The 16,346-nt window shown below is 43.1% G+C and overlaps 1 protein-coding gene and 1 long non-coding RNA gene across 7 annotated transcripts in view; both read right to left on the bottom strand.

Annotated features, from left to right (window-relative positions):
- The window catches only part of CHCHD6 (coiled-coil-helix-coiled-coil-helix domain containing 6), a 117,803-nt gene extending 103,303 nt beyond the window's left edge, over window positions 1-14,500 (bottom strand). For 2 of the 6 annotated variants that reach the window (XM_075096013.1, XM_075096012.1), the window contains exons 1-4: window positions 14,414-14,500; window positions 11,966-12,098; window positions 10,681-10,750; window positions 8,343-8,487 (exon numbers count right to left, since the gene is read on the bottom strand). In XM_075096013.1, the coding sequence (XP_074952114.1) occupies window positions 8,343-8,487; window positions 10,681-10,750; window positions 11,966-12,098; window positions 14,414-14,485 (420 nt within the window). In that variant the 5' untranslated portion in view covers window positions 14,486-14,500. Of the gene's footprint in view, window positions 1-8,342; window positions 8,488-10,680; window positions 10,751-11,965; window positions 12,099-14,269 lie in introns of all 6 variants that reach the window. The other 4 variants (XM_075096011.1, XM_075096008.1, XM_075096009.1 and 1 more) reach the window with 3 other exon arrangements.
- A 154-nt stretch (window positions 14,501-14,654) lies between these two features.
- Window positions 14,655-16,176, bottom strand: LOC142058588 (uncharacterized). Its single transcript, XR_012661034.1, has 4 exons — window positions 15,745-16,176; window positions 15,282-15,366; window positions 15,065-15,156; window positions 14,655-14,830 (listed from the first exon to the last, which is right to left on the bottom strand). It is a non-coding gene; the product is annotated as an uncharacterized LOC142058588 (long non-coding RNA).
- Window positions 16,177-16,346: the final 170 nt, after the last annotated feature.

Genomic DNA, 16,346 nt, shown 5'->3' on the forward strand with positions numbered 1-16,346 from the left:
AACGAGGATCACATCAAGACATACATATTACAGTTCCAAGAAAAGGTGGCAGAAGCACCAAAGCTAGTTTTCATGGCATTTAGGAAATATGACAGAAATGACATCCAGTGGTAGGTCACCTACCTCACGTCCCCATCATCTGAGAGTGCAAGAGCAAAGTGTTCCATTCAGTGCAAACTTATTTCCTAGCTATTATTTTAGCCCTTTAAATTCATAATCTTGCTCTCTTTTTAAGTAACACTTTCCCGACAGAAACATGAAGAAAATTTTCAGTGATTAAGGATCATTGATTCAAGATTCAAAAGCAGTCATTTTTTAGATAGCTGTTCAGTATTCATTTTATCACCAAATACTAAGTTAGATATATGTAATATCCCAAATACTCAAAACAGACAGCAAAATCATAATCCAAAAATAAAGTTTATCCAAGCTACTGGGAACTACTAAGAAGTCTTCAGTCTTTATACCTATGACAATCTCATACCACAAACCATACCACATTTGACTAATATTGGCCATAGGAAAGGAAAGCCTGCTGAAACACCCTGATGCATTACCAAATCTGTTGCTTATGCCCCTCACATTAGCTGCAAAATTAGAACAGATTTCTACTACTCTGCAGTAATCTGGCAGTAAAAAAAAAAACAAAAACAAAAAGATGCAGTACTAGCTTTGCTGGACCATTCATGGAGAAATATCAACATATTATTCTCTTATTTCTTTATGAATTTAATATTTTGTAGCTATTGATGGGAGGAAAGGCAGGCTAATCTTATCTTTTGCTGCTTAAATGATGGAATGGCTTTACAGTAACCCCAAGTCAGAACAAATAAATCTGGAAGAAGTTTCTGTGGAGTATATGAACTTGGCAGACAAAAAAAATAGTGTGAAATATGGGCACAGGAGAATTGAAGGCAAGACAGGGGAAGTAGGCAGCACTGCAGACAACTTCAATTTGCTGCAGCTGTAGAATTTAAAAAGAGGCCAACCTTGTGATAAGGTCCCTTAGCCCAAGAGACTACAAAAATGAGAAGCTCGAACGACCATCGGCTGCTGAAATCTGCAAAAACTCTCCAAACACAAATTAACCTTCAGTCAGGAGATAAAAGACCAGCTGCAGAAATTGGAAGTTGTTTAAAAAAAATGCTATAAATGTCTGACAAATCATAGCAGCAGTAGCAGGGAAAATAAGGAGTACATACGCAGCACCTTACCCGTAGCCAGATAACAAGCTTTGCCTTCCCTCAAGAGAAGGTGAAGAAAGAGGAGGTTTTCCCTTGGTTTGGGTTTGTTTTTACTTTCTGGGTTCATTGTAGTACACATACTCCAAAATTGCTTTTGTTAAATTTAGACCTCACTGATGCTCCAGAGACTGGAAGTTATTAGCTTGCTGGAGGTAGAAGACATGTAGATCCTTAAATTTAATGCAAACCTTTCAAAGGCCACCATTTAATACTGCAAGATTACTTTCTATAAGGTTCCCTTAAATGTTTAATGGTTTCATAAAAAGAAGTAATTCCTTCACAGCAGAAATGCACCCACTTCCGTAACAGAAGGTAGCAGCCGAAGAACCGCTCAACTGTGGGGGAAAAGGAGGGATGCTCTGGCCAGAGACAGTAGAATAACAGACCACTAACTTTAAAGACTTCAGACATTAATACATTTTCTTCAAAGGAAAGTCTAGAAAAGTATCTCTTACCTCAGACAGCAAGAATGAGAGGGATAGAAGGAACAAGGTCTTAAGCTACTCAGCCTAGCTATTTAAATCCCCCCATCAATAGCTTGCAATATTTTGTAATAAATCATTAAGGTTTAAACCAAAAAACACACCTTTCCATTTGTATCAACACATTTAAAAGGCAGCTTTATTCAATTAGTGAAAGTAATCAAAAACAACTGCATTGCAACTCCTAACCAAAGATAATGTCAACTCCTGCAAACTTAGTCAGAGTTCCCTAGCTGGTTTTGCACGCACTAAGGGTAGGTACATGAATGTTTGACACACAGTATGTGAATGCTCTGCAAATAGCCAAACTGCAGGGAGCAACTCTCATCAGGAGGTACTGCCCCCACAACTGGTGGTACCCACCTATATGTAGGCGTTGATGTCCTAGTAACTAAATGCATCAGTCATTTTCTAAAGAAAACAAAAATTAATCTGAAAAAAGGGTGTCATTCCTTTAGTGAACACATTTAGGTATGTGTTGCTCATCACTAACATCAATGAAAATCAAACTTGGAGAAAAAGAACTCAACAGGCTTTTTCCTCATTTTGCACTATTATTTAAAACAAGCCTCCATACTTTCTGATTTAAATCAATGTTTTCTGTTTCACCCACAAAAAACTCAATCAAGAAACATTACAGAAATTAAAGAACCACTAAACCCCAAGCTTTCCATTGCCAGTGTCTCCTCCCAGAACCAACCTATTTTCTACATAACCTTGCAACTTTAGAAGAGAAGGGTTTTCGCCCAGTGTGCTACATTTTAGCTGCAGAGCAAACAGGACCAGCAAAACTGGCCCTGATGTGAGCAGTATCCAAACCGTTCCGTGAGCTTTGCAGTGACAGTAACTTTCATTACATCAACTCAAATAAATAGGGAGGAAAAAAATGACCAAGTTTTGACGATAGAGGCCTGACCTCAAAAACAGCAATCTCACTTCACTGATGGTCCCACACTGTCAGTTTCAAACACACACCATGCTACTACTGGCCCTCAACTAGCCACTCCAGCTTGTCACAATGATATGAGATTACGCACACAAAAACCCAGTCTAATCTGGAGATGCTTACCTATGGTTAATCAGCCAGGATGAAGCTGATCCCCATCTTATCACAAATTAAATGAAAGCCTTAACAAAACTAAATCACGTTCAGCACCGTTTCTAAAAGCATCTTCAGTACCAGCTCAGCTGTATCTACAGCTGATACCGCTCAGCAACAGTGGTCAATTCACAGCAAAAAAAAATGTAAGCAAGATTGGCTTGAAGCTTCATCAATGACCAGAAACTGAAAGAAAACTTTCCATGAACAGGCCAATTCAATCACTCCTCCACCCCTACAGGACCACAAAGAAAACTTTAGTCCACCTGATCACCCCCTCTACTACAGTGGCAGAGAATTTTGGTGGTATCAATCTGCGAACAGGCTGTTTATGTTGCTTGTAGAAACTTTAAACAATTTAATCTCCACGTTCTTTGAACTGGAGAAGAAAACACGGCAGTTAAAATGTTAGCAGGCCAATATACACTAAACCAGGGATGGAAGTGTCCAAAGTATTCCACAGGCAAAGCCCAAGAGTTCAGAATCCCACACTGACAAGATGACACCGATACCAAAACCTACTGCCCTGATTAAAGGCATTCCTAGTCATGCATTCTTCCTTCAGCCCTTCTCTTCTGAATCAACAAGAGGACATGAGAGGCTCCAAAGAGGAGAGAGATCATTTCTGTGCAAGAAATAATTTTAAAAGAATCTGACAGCCTATGACCAATTATAATCAGCTACTGGAATATCCAGAGATGGGACTAACCTTAAATCCTATTTCCTGCCACACTCATGCTTTGGGCCACACTAATCACAATGGTACAATGCTGGAGCCACCAGAAAGCAAAGGCTGCCATCCAGCAAGCCAGTGAGCAAGGTCCAACTAGAAACATTGGGAATGGTAAGCTGTCCATCATCCACAGCTGGAAAAACACTTCCCTAGCAATTTAGGAATCTTGTGTCCAGTCTGCTTTCACACAGCAACCGAAGCCCATCAGTCTTGTCTGAAAAAGCTAACTGTGGTGTAAAGTTTGTCCTACCATTACCCCATTTCTGAATTCATTCTTTCAAAGTGGGAAGGAAGATGACGACTTTTGGTCAATAACTCTGACAAAGCCATTATCCTAGGGGTATTAAATGGGGAGATAAGAACTTCAGGGCTTTGCACAAATCATATTAGTTCAATTCTCAAATCCGGGTAATGCTTCTTTTCAAAGTATTAATTTCATTTATTCTATTTGCTCTCCCTCTGTCCTGATAACACAGGCACACATGGCCCCTAAATGAGATCCTCCTATTTTATAAGTTATAATCCTCCCTTTCTAGAGTAGTAATGAGATGTCTTCGCTTAATCGCGTTTATTTCCCCCCCCACCCCCCCCGCTTTTCTCCATCCCCATTCCACATTGATTTGTTTCAAAGGTTTCAGCGAAAACCATCAGGCAGGGAGTCACTGGCTCCAAGAGGCTCATGATGCACATGCTGCACAGCCTTAGGAGATTACAAAAGCAGAAAAGAGAAAAAAGAGCAGCTTTGCTTGCAAAGTTTCTTTTGCTGGTAAGAAGGAGAAAAAAAGAAAGCCAAAAGAACTGAGAGTTGAGAGAAGAGGTTTTGATTAATTAGAAATGAAAAAGGAAACATTGCTGGTATAGGGGAAAGGTGAGACTATTCACAACACAGTGAAGCAATTAAATAACTTGACTATGACAACTTTGGAAGTTCCTCACGGTAGAAATAAAAAAGGATTTAAAGATAGCTGTATTAATTCTTAGATATTTCACATGAGATTTAAGGCACGCTACAAGCATTAGCTAAACACCCAAGGCCCTGCTGTGAAGAACTGTACATATAATCCTTGTTGTATTGTAAGTACCCACAGCATTAAATTATTCAGAGTCCAGTCAGCACCATGATCCTGCAGTGCTGTACAAACAAACAAAACATTTTATCTCTAATACAAATTGGTGAGAGCTCTTCTGCAGCAGCTTAGCAGACTACATCCATTTGAGCCAGTCCCACATGGTTAATCAAAAGCCATATTCACTCAAAGAGGGAAGTGAATGCTGCGATGTTTCTGCTTACAGAGCTGTTTTGCTTCTTAAACTAAAGCTTTAAGGAGTTTTACTCAAAACCTAAGATATCTAGCAGCTAAGTGTCTTGTTTAAAGTCAAAAAAAAAAAAAGAAAAATCAAGACAAAAATGTAGGACAGGACCCAGTCACTTAACTCTAAATCCCTCTTGTAACCAATGCACCACTTCAAGGGGAAAAAAAAAAAACACAACACACTATTTTAATATGCACCCTACCCCATAAATAAGGAAGTAACTGGCCCCAGAAGCTGACAGCAAGTTCCTTATCGAAGGTTAGTTGTAGTCCACACATTATATAACAAGACTGAAGAAGTGCTTCATAGCAATACTGCCAATAATAAGACAGTAAATGAAAGTCATGAACAGAGTAAACGACAAGCGACTTTCAGCACAATCAAAATAAAATAATTTCAAAATACAGCTATCATATGTGGATTTATGGTCTACAAGTGGTAAGGTTAAAGGAGAATATTGCAGCACTGCTCGAGACAACTGTGCAAGAGAAGGCTACTAATCCCCAAACTATTGATACGTCAAGGGCACAGGGCAGCTCAAGATCTTACTGCAAATACTACAACAAACAAAAAACCCCAAGCCTTCCTAATTCTACATGGCATGATTTTCAATTTTTACTAAATTAAGTGCTGCTAGAAGCAATTTATTCATTTGTTATTTCTTTCATGGGAGTTGCCCCATTTTTCTCTGGCTTCTCTAGTAGGTCACAGCAACAACAAAAACCATGAAAGTTGTTCCCTTACAAATTTAAGCAAATTATTTCCAGTGCCATTAGCACCTGAACTACCACTAGGTATCTAAAGTTCGACTACTATCTTCTATCCAAAAGAGAAGAATAACACAGAAGAGATGAAAGAGCAGCTCACACCCATTACTTGCCTCATGCTAGGGCTAAAAAGCAGAAGAGTGAGCAAGAAACATTCGAGCCCAATTCCAAATAAAGGAAGAAGAAAATACTGGAAGACAAAGGAAGATATGATTTGAGTAGGATTGGAACAAGACAGTAAGGTAACCATGCCCAAAAGGAAACTGTAGCTAAGATAAAGCAAGTCTAATAAGTATTCCAATTATTTAAAAAGGTGGCACAAACGGTTCCTGCTTAGGAAGACACCTAGAAGCCAACAGACAATAGCTTTGACCTCATATTTGCAAGGACAGGCAAGACTATGCCATTTTTAAGGATCTTAAATTTATGACTGATCAAGAGATAGTTAAAGAGCAATGAAATTCAACATTTCTCTTTCTTGCACCACATTCTGGGCTAACACTCCATGGTCACTATTTGTCTTTTATGGGTTACACAAGAAAAGCCTGATCAGATTTTTGTAAAGCATCAAGTATGCAATATCTGGATATGTGACACTTCAGAATTAAAAGCTAATTCAGATTAACATATAAAAGCTGTTTTATTGAGGTCAGATCCCAACTCATTTTAGAGGTGCCCTCTTTACACTTCACAAATATTGCCTAACTCCGCTGGTCACATTTCTCCAGGATTACTCTGCACCTCACTGCAGGAGGGCAGGGCTCTACTTCTGAGCTTGATCATGCCTTTAGATTGGACAGTAAATCCACCAGCTTCTTCACCACCCTCTTCACAGAAGTCCATTAACTGCATTCATAAAGAGAATATTCTTGTTCTAATGGAGAGTTAATACTGTACCTGCTGACCCAGATGTCCTATGCAGAGGAACGGACAGTCACCTGCCTCAGACATCACTATTCTATCAGACACCACTATTCTAAAGCTCAGCAATCACACAACTTCCCATGGTAAGAGTGTGATCTGTCAAGAGGAAATTTCCTACAACACAGGAGCCATTCACAAGCTATATCCAGGACAGCAGAGACCTACCAGTCCAACCACATGCAAACGTTACCATGGAGTCAAAAAGCAGAAATAGGTCCAAAAACACAAACGGACATATCCATGGAAGACAATTTCATCAAGGACTGTTAACCACCAAGGTAAAAATACCTCTTGTCAAAAGAAGCCTCTAAAGCCCCAGAATGGCAGAAGTTGTGAGGGTCTACAGGTGTGAAATACTGCTGTATACCTGCTCTGTTCTCATGCTCTCCATAAGCAGCTGCTATGGATCACTATCAGAGATGGGCTATAGCTAGAAGAACCTTCTGTCTAAACCACTATGGCCATTCTTAGGTAAATTTTATTTATTCAGCCCCCTAAAATACCCTCCTATTATAACCTCAAAATGCTTCACAGCCAAGTCGTGTGCCTGGGTAAGCCATGCCTATTATCGTTCAACATATAGAAAAAACATGCTCATAGAAAAGTTCTTCAGTTAAATCAAGTGCACGCAACAAATTGGTAGGATGGAAAAAACACGTGACCATCATTATTCGAGTCTGTCCTCTCCCTAAACCATCCTTTCAGTATTACCAAGTAAGGAGAATTACTCTTAGTCTAGTTCTCTCAATAAACAGTTTAAACATCACAGTCTAAATGAACAAGCAACTTGAGCTCACTGCAGCAAACATAGTTCCACCTTACTGTCACACCCTGACACGTCATACCACTGCAGATCAGAAAAAAGTGGCAGTTCCAGTAAGATTCTGCATTGCTTACAGCCAGTACACCATAGCCATAGTAATGTTAGTATTTAAAAGAAAACCATATAAAATATTATCATGTGAATATTAACCATCAATGACAACCCCAATCTACTGTAGCGATATAAGCCTTTTGGACTACTCGGCCTACATCATGGCTTTCCCTCAGCACTGGTATGACAATAACCCAACAGGTTCTCTCAGCAACACCAAGGTGCCTGATGAAGTAAAGGCTGCAGCAAGAAGTCCCAAAAAATAAGTCTGCCTACTGAGCAAGAACAGATTGGTTTGGGAGTCAGTGGTGTGTACAAAAGCGGTTTATGCTTCCTGGTCCCTAAAAACCAATCTTAAGTGAAGGCTTAAGAAGTTCAAAATGTTACAGTACTTGGCAGTTTTATACCTCTTGTGTTACCAGCATCCTAAAAGGCTCAAACAACAGAACTCATTATTTCTTTTTATTAATTTGGGTATTTGCACAATTACACTCTAGAAAAACAGAGCAGTTTCAGGATAGATCAGGTCAGCAGAATCTGATCCTGTATATATGGAAACATTCATTTCATACACTTGATAGTTTAAAAGCTCTCTCTAACTCAGACAACAACCCCATATACACACGCCACACTGACCTGCCACAGGTAAAGCTGTCCCCAGCACAGTCATTGTTTATGCCTTTCCCTGCAAGCTTGGCCTTAGCCTCACTGCATGACACCCTGCAAGCATAGCTTCCCAGCTACACTGTAAGTCAAACGTAAGTGATGAGATGGGAAGTGATGAGTGCTTCAGCCTAAATGACAGTTTCTCAGCTTATCACACAAGTGACATTAACAAACCACCTCAAGCAGAGAGGTTTTAGCTTGTCCTGTATGGAAACATACTGGAGCTTTTTGTTACTCACCAGCTGGGCCACTCTCTGCCTCTCTTCATTAGTGTTGTTCCTTTCCCGCTGAAGGGCAGTAGTCAAGGCCTCACTGGCTGCTTCCCTTTCTCTTTTGGCCAGCCGGAGCAACTCCTCTTGGACTAGTGCCTGTTCTTGCTCATACCTGTATGACCGCCAAAGGCAAACAGAGAGAAGGTGATCAGCAACAGGGTCATGGCTTAGCATGGACTATCCCTGGCTAGAGCTGAAACACAAATCCACAATCTATTTGACACAAAGTCTGCTCACAGCCCCTCTGTTATCAGCAGAAATTCAAAAGTCCACCAAGCTTTAAACGCGACCTGCAGCTTCAGTGAGGTACAGATCTGGCAACAACAGTAGACTTAGCACCATATAAGCTTATACTTCAGTTACATTTGGCTCTATGAAGTACTTAATTATCACCTGAAAACAGTGAGAATAGAAAGTAGTTAAACAGACGCTGCTTTGGAAAATATCAAGGGATGTACAGCAATAAAAGGAGTTAGCCTGTATGACAATGCTGCTCTTCTGCTCTACCAGGGAAAGAAAAGATCACATAAAATGCATGCAGCAACAGCACTGAGAGAAGGAGCCTTGTCAAGTCCACGGCCTGGACACCTGAATTTCAGATGGCCATGAAGGAAATTTTGTCCAATTCGAGCCTTGGAAATCCCACATGCAAGCAAAGAGACTAACATGAAGCGAATCACAAAATAAACTAGGTTAGATGGGACCTTTGAAGGTCATCTATTCCAGCCTCCTGCTCAAAACAGAACTAACTTCAAGGTTAGATCAGGTCACTCAGGGCCTTCTCCAGTCAGCCTCGGATGATCTCCAATGGTGGAGATTCTATATCCTTCCTGAGCAACCTGTTCGAGTGCTTCACTGTGCTCACTGACTGGGATTTTCTGCCACCCTCCCCACCAATACTTAGGCAGAATTTCCTTGCTGTGATTTGTGTCCCTTGCCTCTTCTCCTTTCAGTGTGTACCTCTGAGAACAGGGTGGCACTGTCTCTATTTTGGTATTTCAGGAAGTCGAAAACAAATTGCCCCCTCTTCTAGAGGCTAAGCCAATGCAGTTCCCTCAGCCTCTCTTCTGCTATGCCTCTGGCTGGCCAAGATCCCTCTGAGTGGCAGTGTTGCCCTCCACAGAGGAGTGACCACTCCCTCAGTTTGGTGTCATCCACAAACTTTCTCAGGGTGCATTTCAGCCCATCCCGGTCTGGTTCTGGTTCCATAGATGAGCTACATGCATACAAGCTGCTCCTCCCTTTCTTGTCTTCCCTGTTTGCCTTTCCACTGCATTTCTGCCTCTACCTCTCCTTTCCCAGATCAGGTATTTGGGATGCAGTTCAGCAGCTCAGTACTGAAAAGTGCCAGCAATTTCAATTCCAAGGTCCCCAAGAATGCGAAGCAGCTTTCCAGAGACTTCCTTGGTTGAATCTCTGAATTTCCTAAGGACAGTGTGATTGATGCAACAGGGTTTTGTTTCAACAGAGTTGGCCAATCAGTTGTAATACTAAAAAAAAAAAATAATCACACACAGAGACTGTTTTTCATTGTTAATATGAAAAGCCTGACCTTTACAGCATCTTTAAGAACACAGACAGATCAAGCCAGTTGTTCTGTAACAGAAAGCTACTGAGTTACACAGAACTGAAGTTCTCACTGTCTTGCAATGCCAAGGACTAGGAGGAGACTTCTGTGGTTCTGACAAAGAAGACATTTTTCTTCTGCAATTTTCTCATCCTTACCTCTACTTCATAGATATTTCTTTCTTAAAAAATGAAAATACCCTTGGATGAAAAGTTTATAGCAATCTCTACTGGCTGATAGACATTATGTCCAGTCTAGAAAAATGAGGAGGAATGGAATCAGATAAATAAGATGGATCTGATTATTTTAGGTATAAACTGCATTAAACCCATCACCACGTTTAGGATTCCGAAATCCCTAAGGAAAGTATCAGACAAAGACTCCTTCACTCATCCCAGAAAAGGTAAATGTACTCAAGGTTATGCTTTATTGGCCTTGCAATGCACATCATACAAGCTTTCTGTAGTTACTAGTTCTTTACATTGGTCCTCCCTGTTTCTCTAAACACCACTCCAGTTGCCCACAGCTCCCCTGACTGCTCTTTTTGGCTAAAGAACAGGCTTCCTTTTAAAAAAAGTGTGTTCTTCTAACCATAAAAGTGTTTTCCTTTTAACCTTAACTGAACTAGGCTTCAAAGGGGATTCCCAGGCATTAAAACATACAGTCATTGCACTCAGACTGAAGTAAAACATACACACAGGAGTTAAACTACTTTCTTTTTCAAGAACTTCACCTCACCTCCTGTACAGTTCCTGCTCTGCAGCAGAAGACTTCTGACCAGAGTCACTTGCCATTGGTGGCTGAATTCCTAGAAAGAACAGAAGCCTGTGACAACTGTAACACAAAACACAGTCCTTCATCACATCATAAGTTATTTGAGGAGAATATTTCATATGTAAGTGTTAGCTCATCAAGAGAAAAAAAACAATACACCTAGAAAAGTCTCAAGGAGATTTAAATTCAAAGGATGGAGTTTGAATTCATGAAACAAAGACACTGACAGCATCGTCTTCAACAAGGCACACTACAGAAGCTTCTAGGTAAGAACGTTAACACCTAAAACCCCTGGTTTATACTGCAACATAAGCATGGTTTTAGTCCTACTTTCCATTTCTTTCCTGCAGTTCCATTAAGTCTTCCCATTGATCTCCTATCCTGGTTTTCCTGGTAATTACAAGGGATCCCACAAGTGGAGATTAAATTATCTGACAGAGCCTAGGCCATCCATAAGGCTGTATTCACTTTCAGGAAAAACGTAGGCTAACTGTAAACAAATCTTTAACAGCAAAGGCCTGGTTCCCTAACTTCATGTTAGTCTGGATGCCTTAAAGAAATCCACATTGATAACATATCAACAAAGTATATTTGATAACCAAGAGAAACCAAACAGTTTTCTGATCTGTAAAGAAAGATAGGTTCAGAAACCAGGTTCTCATCATCCACTTGGCAAGCTGTGCTTAGTCAGTCTGTGCTTGCCGATGAGCTTATTTCCAAAGAATAAAAAGCAGTATTCCCCCAACCCATCCACAACATATTCCCTGTGTATGGGAAGTTGACAACAAGTCAGCTTGCCAGGAATGAAAGATGAAATAAAAAATTTCTGCCTTGCTTATTGCACATTCATCTGAAATCCTAGGAAGGTTCACAAAGCAATACAAGTTCATTAAAGTATCTGGGAAAGGTAGTATTCCAAAGATGGAGAAGGAAAGGATCTAGAAAAACAAACTGTCTTACTTAAGGTCAGACAGTGACAGAACTAGAATCATAGCATTTCAACTTCTCCAACTGCAGGGTGATATAGCTACCTTTCAGAAACATAAAGAGGATGTCACAGGGCCATAACATCCAAGGCATTCAGTTATGCTGATAGCTACACACATAAAAGTGTTACAGGCTAATCAGAGAGCTCCTCTCACAGCAAGGTAGTCTTGAAAAGATGCAGGTATACTATGTCACATCCAGTGGCAGCAGTACTGAGAAGTGTGTCAAAACAGTCGGTAGATCTGAGAGGAACTGACAGTACCTGTAGGAGACTTGGGTTTCCCTTCTGCAGCTGGTGAAGATGGAGCTGTGCCATTGGATGAACGAGGCGATCTCTGGTTGTCCCTTTTACTTTGAGGAGATTCTTTCATTCGGTTCACTACATCTTCAGATAGCTGAAACATACATACATGGGAAAGAAATTAACCAAGTCAACTCTTAAGGCATATGTATTTCAGGATAAAAGCTCTCCATTTGCCAGTTTCCACACTACTGCAAAAGTATTGCCAGTTACCTCATTTCAATGCCATGGTCCTTCAAATCCAGGTGGTCAACATCTGTACGTTGACTTTGCATTTCAAAGAACATGCCCTATCAGTAAGTGATAAAACCTCCAATCTACCCACCCTAAAAGCTTCACTGGACAATGAGAATGAATCTTCCACAAATGCTAACGAATGTGGAGAGCCCTGCTAAACAAGCCAACCCCTTGAGTAGGAACATATTTACCAGAAGTGGAAGGAAAGGAACTAAGCAGGCTATAAGTCCATCCATCCATCCGTCCTTCTTCCCCCATGCCTGCTAACCCAGCTCAGCATGGCAGAAATACTGCAAGTCATATGGCAGAGAACAGCTGCACAGCCCTCCCATTCACATAAGGCTGCAAACAGTTTTGCAATCTCAAGTTCATTCTCACTCCCTTATTCAGGTCCAAACCCATGGGAAAGAAAGAAAAGTTAACTTGAAGTTTTTCTGCCAATTCGGTCCAAGGGGCTTCTCACAGCACTGTTAAGACAGACCCCTTCCCAAGATCAGAGGTTCTGCGCTGACTGTTCTGGCTCCAGAACAAAGAGAAATGAGGCTATTTCCCCACCTATGTTGGTCACAGTAGAAGAGTAACATCTATGTTATACATTGTTATCATGCCAAATACCTGTTTATGAGAACTGGTTTTTAAAAACACAAACTTGTAAAAACCCAGACTTAGTTAAGAGCAGGCTCAGTGGAACTACTTTTATACAGATAGCTGCAAAAAGCAAATAACCTCTTGGGTACTTAGAACGGGGAATAATTATTTCATTTCACAAACCAAACAAAAAAAAAAAAGGATGGAAAAGAGAGACTTTTACTTCAGGAATTCAAACAGAAAGGCCTACAAAGACCACAGCTCATTTAGCCTCATCAGCTGTCATGAGATACATAGGGCATCTTCATCTTGAGCTCCAGGAGGTCACAAACAGACCAGTAACAACAAACCCACACTTGTTCCATCAGCACCTAGCTGACACAGCAACTAACTCAATGTGTCAAACAAATTCTATCTGTGGTAGGTGAGGGAGAGTCCTCAAGGGGCCCCCACCTCCTGTAAAGAGAAATCAGGCAAGAATGACTTTGCCTCTGTCAAGCCCTTTAGAAAGGAGATTGTGCCAATCTTAGTTCATTTTTGTCAAATGATTAGTCATAATAGGATAAAAAAATAAGTAACCACAGCAAAACTCACTCTACAAGCTCATTTCAGATGAATCTTAGGGGAAAACCAGATAAAAGTATGAAGAAGCAACAGCAATAAAAATTATGGTAGTAATAATTTAAATTAAAAAAAAAAAAACAACATAACCAACCAAACAACCAACACTTAAATAACTGATGAAAAATACAGAGACAAATCTTGACAGGGGGGAAAATAATGTTCCTTAATGATACCACTACCACTATCCAGGGCTTGTTTTCACAACACATGTACGTAGATGTCCGACCAAAGTTCAAGCAGCAGCTTCCCATTGCCCCTCCTAGAAACACCCCTAATCCTCACTAATCCCCACAGCCTCTTAACTCCCTGCACGCTCAGACAGCGGTGCTTTGCCAGGGCTCTTGGTACCATTAATAAGGACAGAGGTGTCTCCCCTTGGATGCCCTCAGAGCCACTCAGTGCCTTCAGCGTCAACCTGCTTGCAAAGCACAAGGCAGGGCAAGACGGGACCACTGAACAGTGAGGAGGGGAAGAGGGGAGAGAGCAGAGTTCCGAAGTGGAGATAAGAGGCTGGTGTGAGCTCAAGAAAAGCCACGCTCAGGCACTCAGCCCTCCTTCCCACCACCCTCCAGCCGCCCCACCGCCTCTCCAACCCCCGCCTCCTTCAGCCTTCCCGGTTTTCCTCCTCTCTTCCTTACTGGTTCCCTCACCCACCCCTTCCAGGCCCGCACCACTGCCCCTGCCCGAGCTCCCAGCCACCCCACGCCACGCCATGCCAGCCCACCCCGGCAGGGCTCACCCCAGCCCAGGTCCCCGCCCGCCCCCGGCCCTCGCAGCCTCCATCACCCGGCCCCGGCATCCCTCGGGCCGCCTCACCCTGATGCCCTGCAGCACCCGGACTTGCTCCCGCTCATCCAGCCCGAAGGAGACCTTCCTGCCGCCGTGGCTGCTCTCGCTGCCCCCCATGCCGCGGGGCGGGCGCTGGGGACGCCTCTCCCCGCCGCACCCCCCCGCTCGCACCTGGCCGCGGCCGGCGCCGCTTCCAAGAGCGCCTTTCCCCTTCCGCCGCCTGCCAAAATACCCGCGCCTCATTGGCGGCCGGCTCCGGGACGGCCAATAGCGCGGCACGGTGCTGGCCGCGAGCCGCGGTGCAGGCTGGGGGCTGTAGTGCGGCCGTGCCAAGGGCGCGGGCGGCACCACCCGGCCCCGGAGAGCGCTATGCTCCAAGGCAGGTCACCTCTGTCCCCGCCCTGCGACATACCCATGGCAGCACCAGGGAGGCTCCGGGCCCGTTTTGCAGCCCTTGGCCTCGCCGGGCTTCCTCCTGCTCTCCCATGCCAAGGGCTGTGCCCGGCCTCCGCACCTTCATTTTGGATACTGCATCAAACCACACCGTGAACTTTCACCGTTGGTACACCCCACTGTGGGGTCTCTCTCCTGGCCAAAGTTAAGGAAGGAAGAAAACCAAAGCACATGTTACCACATGGAAAATAAGACTGGAAGGCACAAAGCTGATTTCCTAGCCCCAAGATTGAGCAACCACCCAGGCATTGTCTGTCATGGAGGATTCATAGGCTGAGGAGCCCCCGAGAATGTCCAGGCAATTTCCCCTCAGCAGCATTGAGACAAAGCAGCCCCCCACGCAGCTGAGCAAGGGCACCCACACCTCACCTCACCAGGAACCCCTCGTCCATCTTCGCAAACGCAGTTTCTCCATAGTCCTCAAGGGAGCTCACCGCCCCAACGTGTCAGCTCACATTTCTCTGGTGATTAAAAACAAAATTACAGTCTGACTTCTAGTCAATTCTACAGCAGCTGCTCTGTAGGCAGAATTAACCTCTCCGCTCCCTCCAGCCACCCTGTTCCGGCAAGACCCCTGTGCCGCTACCTGCTGCAATAGGCACATGCAGGTCCCGCATAGGTCAGGCAATCACAGATACAATCCCTGTCACCAGGCACCAGCAATCCACAGCCTAGACCAAGGGAAGGAGAAAGATGATCTATAACACACAACAAGCACACTGAGAAACAGCAGATTTGAAGGCTCTTTTCCAAACAAACTTTCTGCATTCCCAGAAATACAGGCCACATAAGGACCTAGACAATTTTGTGCATTTGTGGCTAGAGAGTTAGAGAAGCCTTGGTATCAACACACTACTTATTGGAGCAGTTTTAACTGTTTAATGCTTATTCTTCACTGCAGTTAATGTGGCAACCACAGCTTTGAGTCAGCAGTGGGACTCTGGCCAGCTTTAAGGAGGTATCTAGGGCTCTCTGCCACACAAGATATCCAGGTCTCTTCTACAGCCTGTTCCTGGAAGCAGGGAATACTTTTGTTATTTGTGCAATACCTTGTATGCCAGGGACTTGGCCTATTGCTTGAGTTCCCAAGACGGGGACTGCATCGCGGTACCGTCACATGTTTGCACTGCAATACAGAAATACTGCACACATCCAGTGCAAGAGCAAAGGTCCAGCTAAAGTCAAACCATGATCCCTCCTGGAATACTCTCACTAGCCTCTTTTTTATTTGTCATCTGCTGCCTGCTCAATTAATTTGATTGCACCCAGTTTTTGTACTGAAAAAACCCGTGAACAGTCATCCCTTATTCACCGCCTCTATCCTCTCACGGTTTCACAGACATGTGCCACTGCTCTTCCAGGCTGGCGAGTTCTCAACCATGTAATTTCTCCTCCAGAAGTCTTCCTGTAACTTTGATTATTCCTGTCATCCTTCCTTAGGCCTTTTTCAGGTGTAACTCCAGCCAGGTGGCAGACATGATCTGCAAAGATCCAAGGGGGGAGTGGGCAAAGACAAAAAACTGCATGTCACAGCTACAGCCATGCCTTCCTGTGATCCTCAAGAGCCCACAGATGCCCAGCAGGGCCCACTACCTGCGGGACACTGACGTGGAAACAGCTGTGATAATGGTGGAGGAGCTGTACAGCAACG

The sequence above is a fragment of the Phalacrocorax aristotelis genome, chromosome 6, assembly GCF_949628215.1.
Source record: "Phalacrocorax aristotelis chromosome 6, bGulAri2.1, whole genome shotgun sequence".
NCBI lineage: Eukaryota > Metazoa > Chordata > Aves > Suliformes > Phalacrocoracidae > Phalacrocorax > Phalacrocorax aristotelis.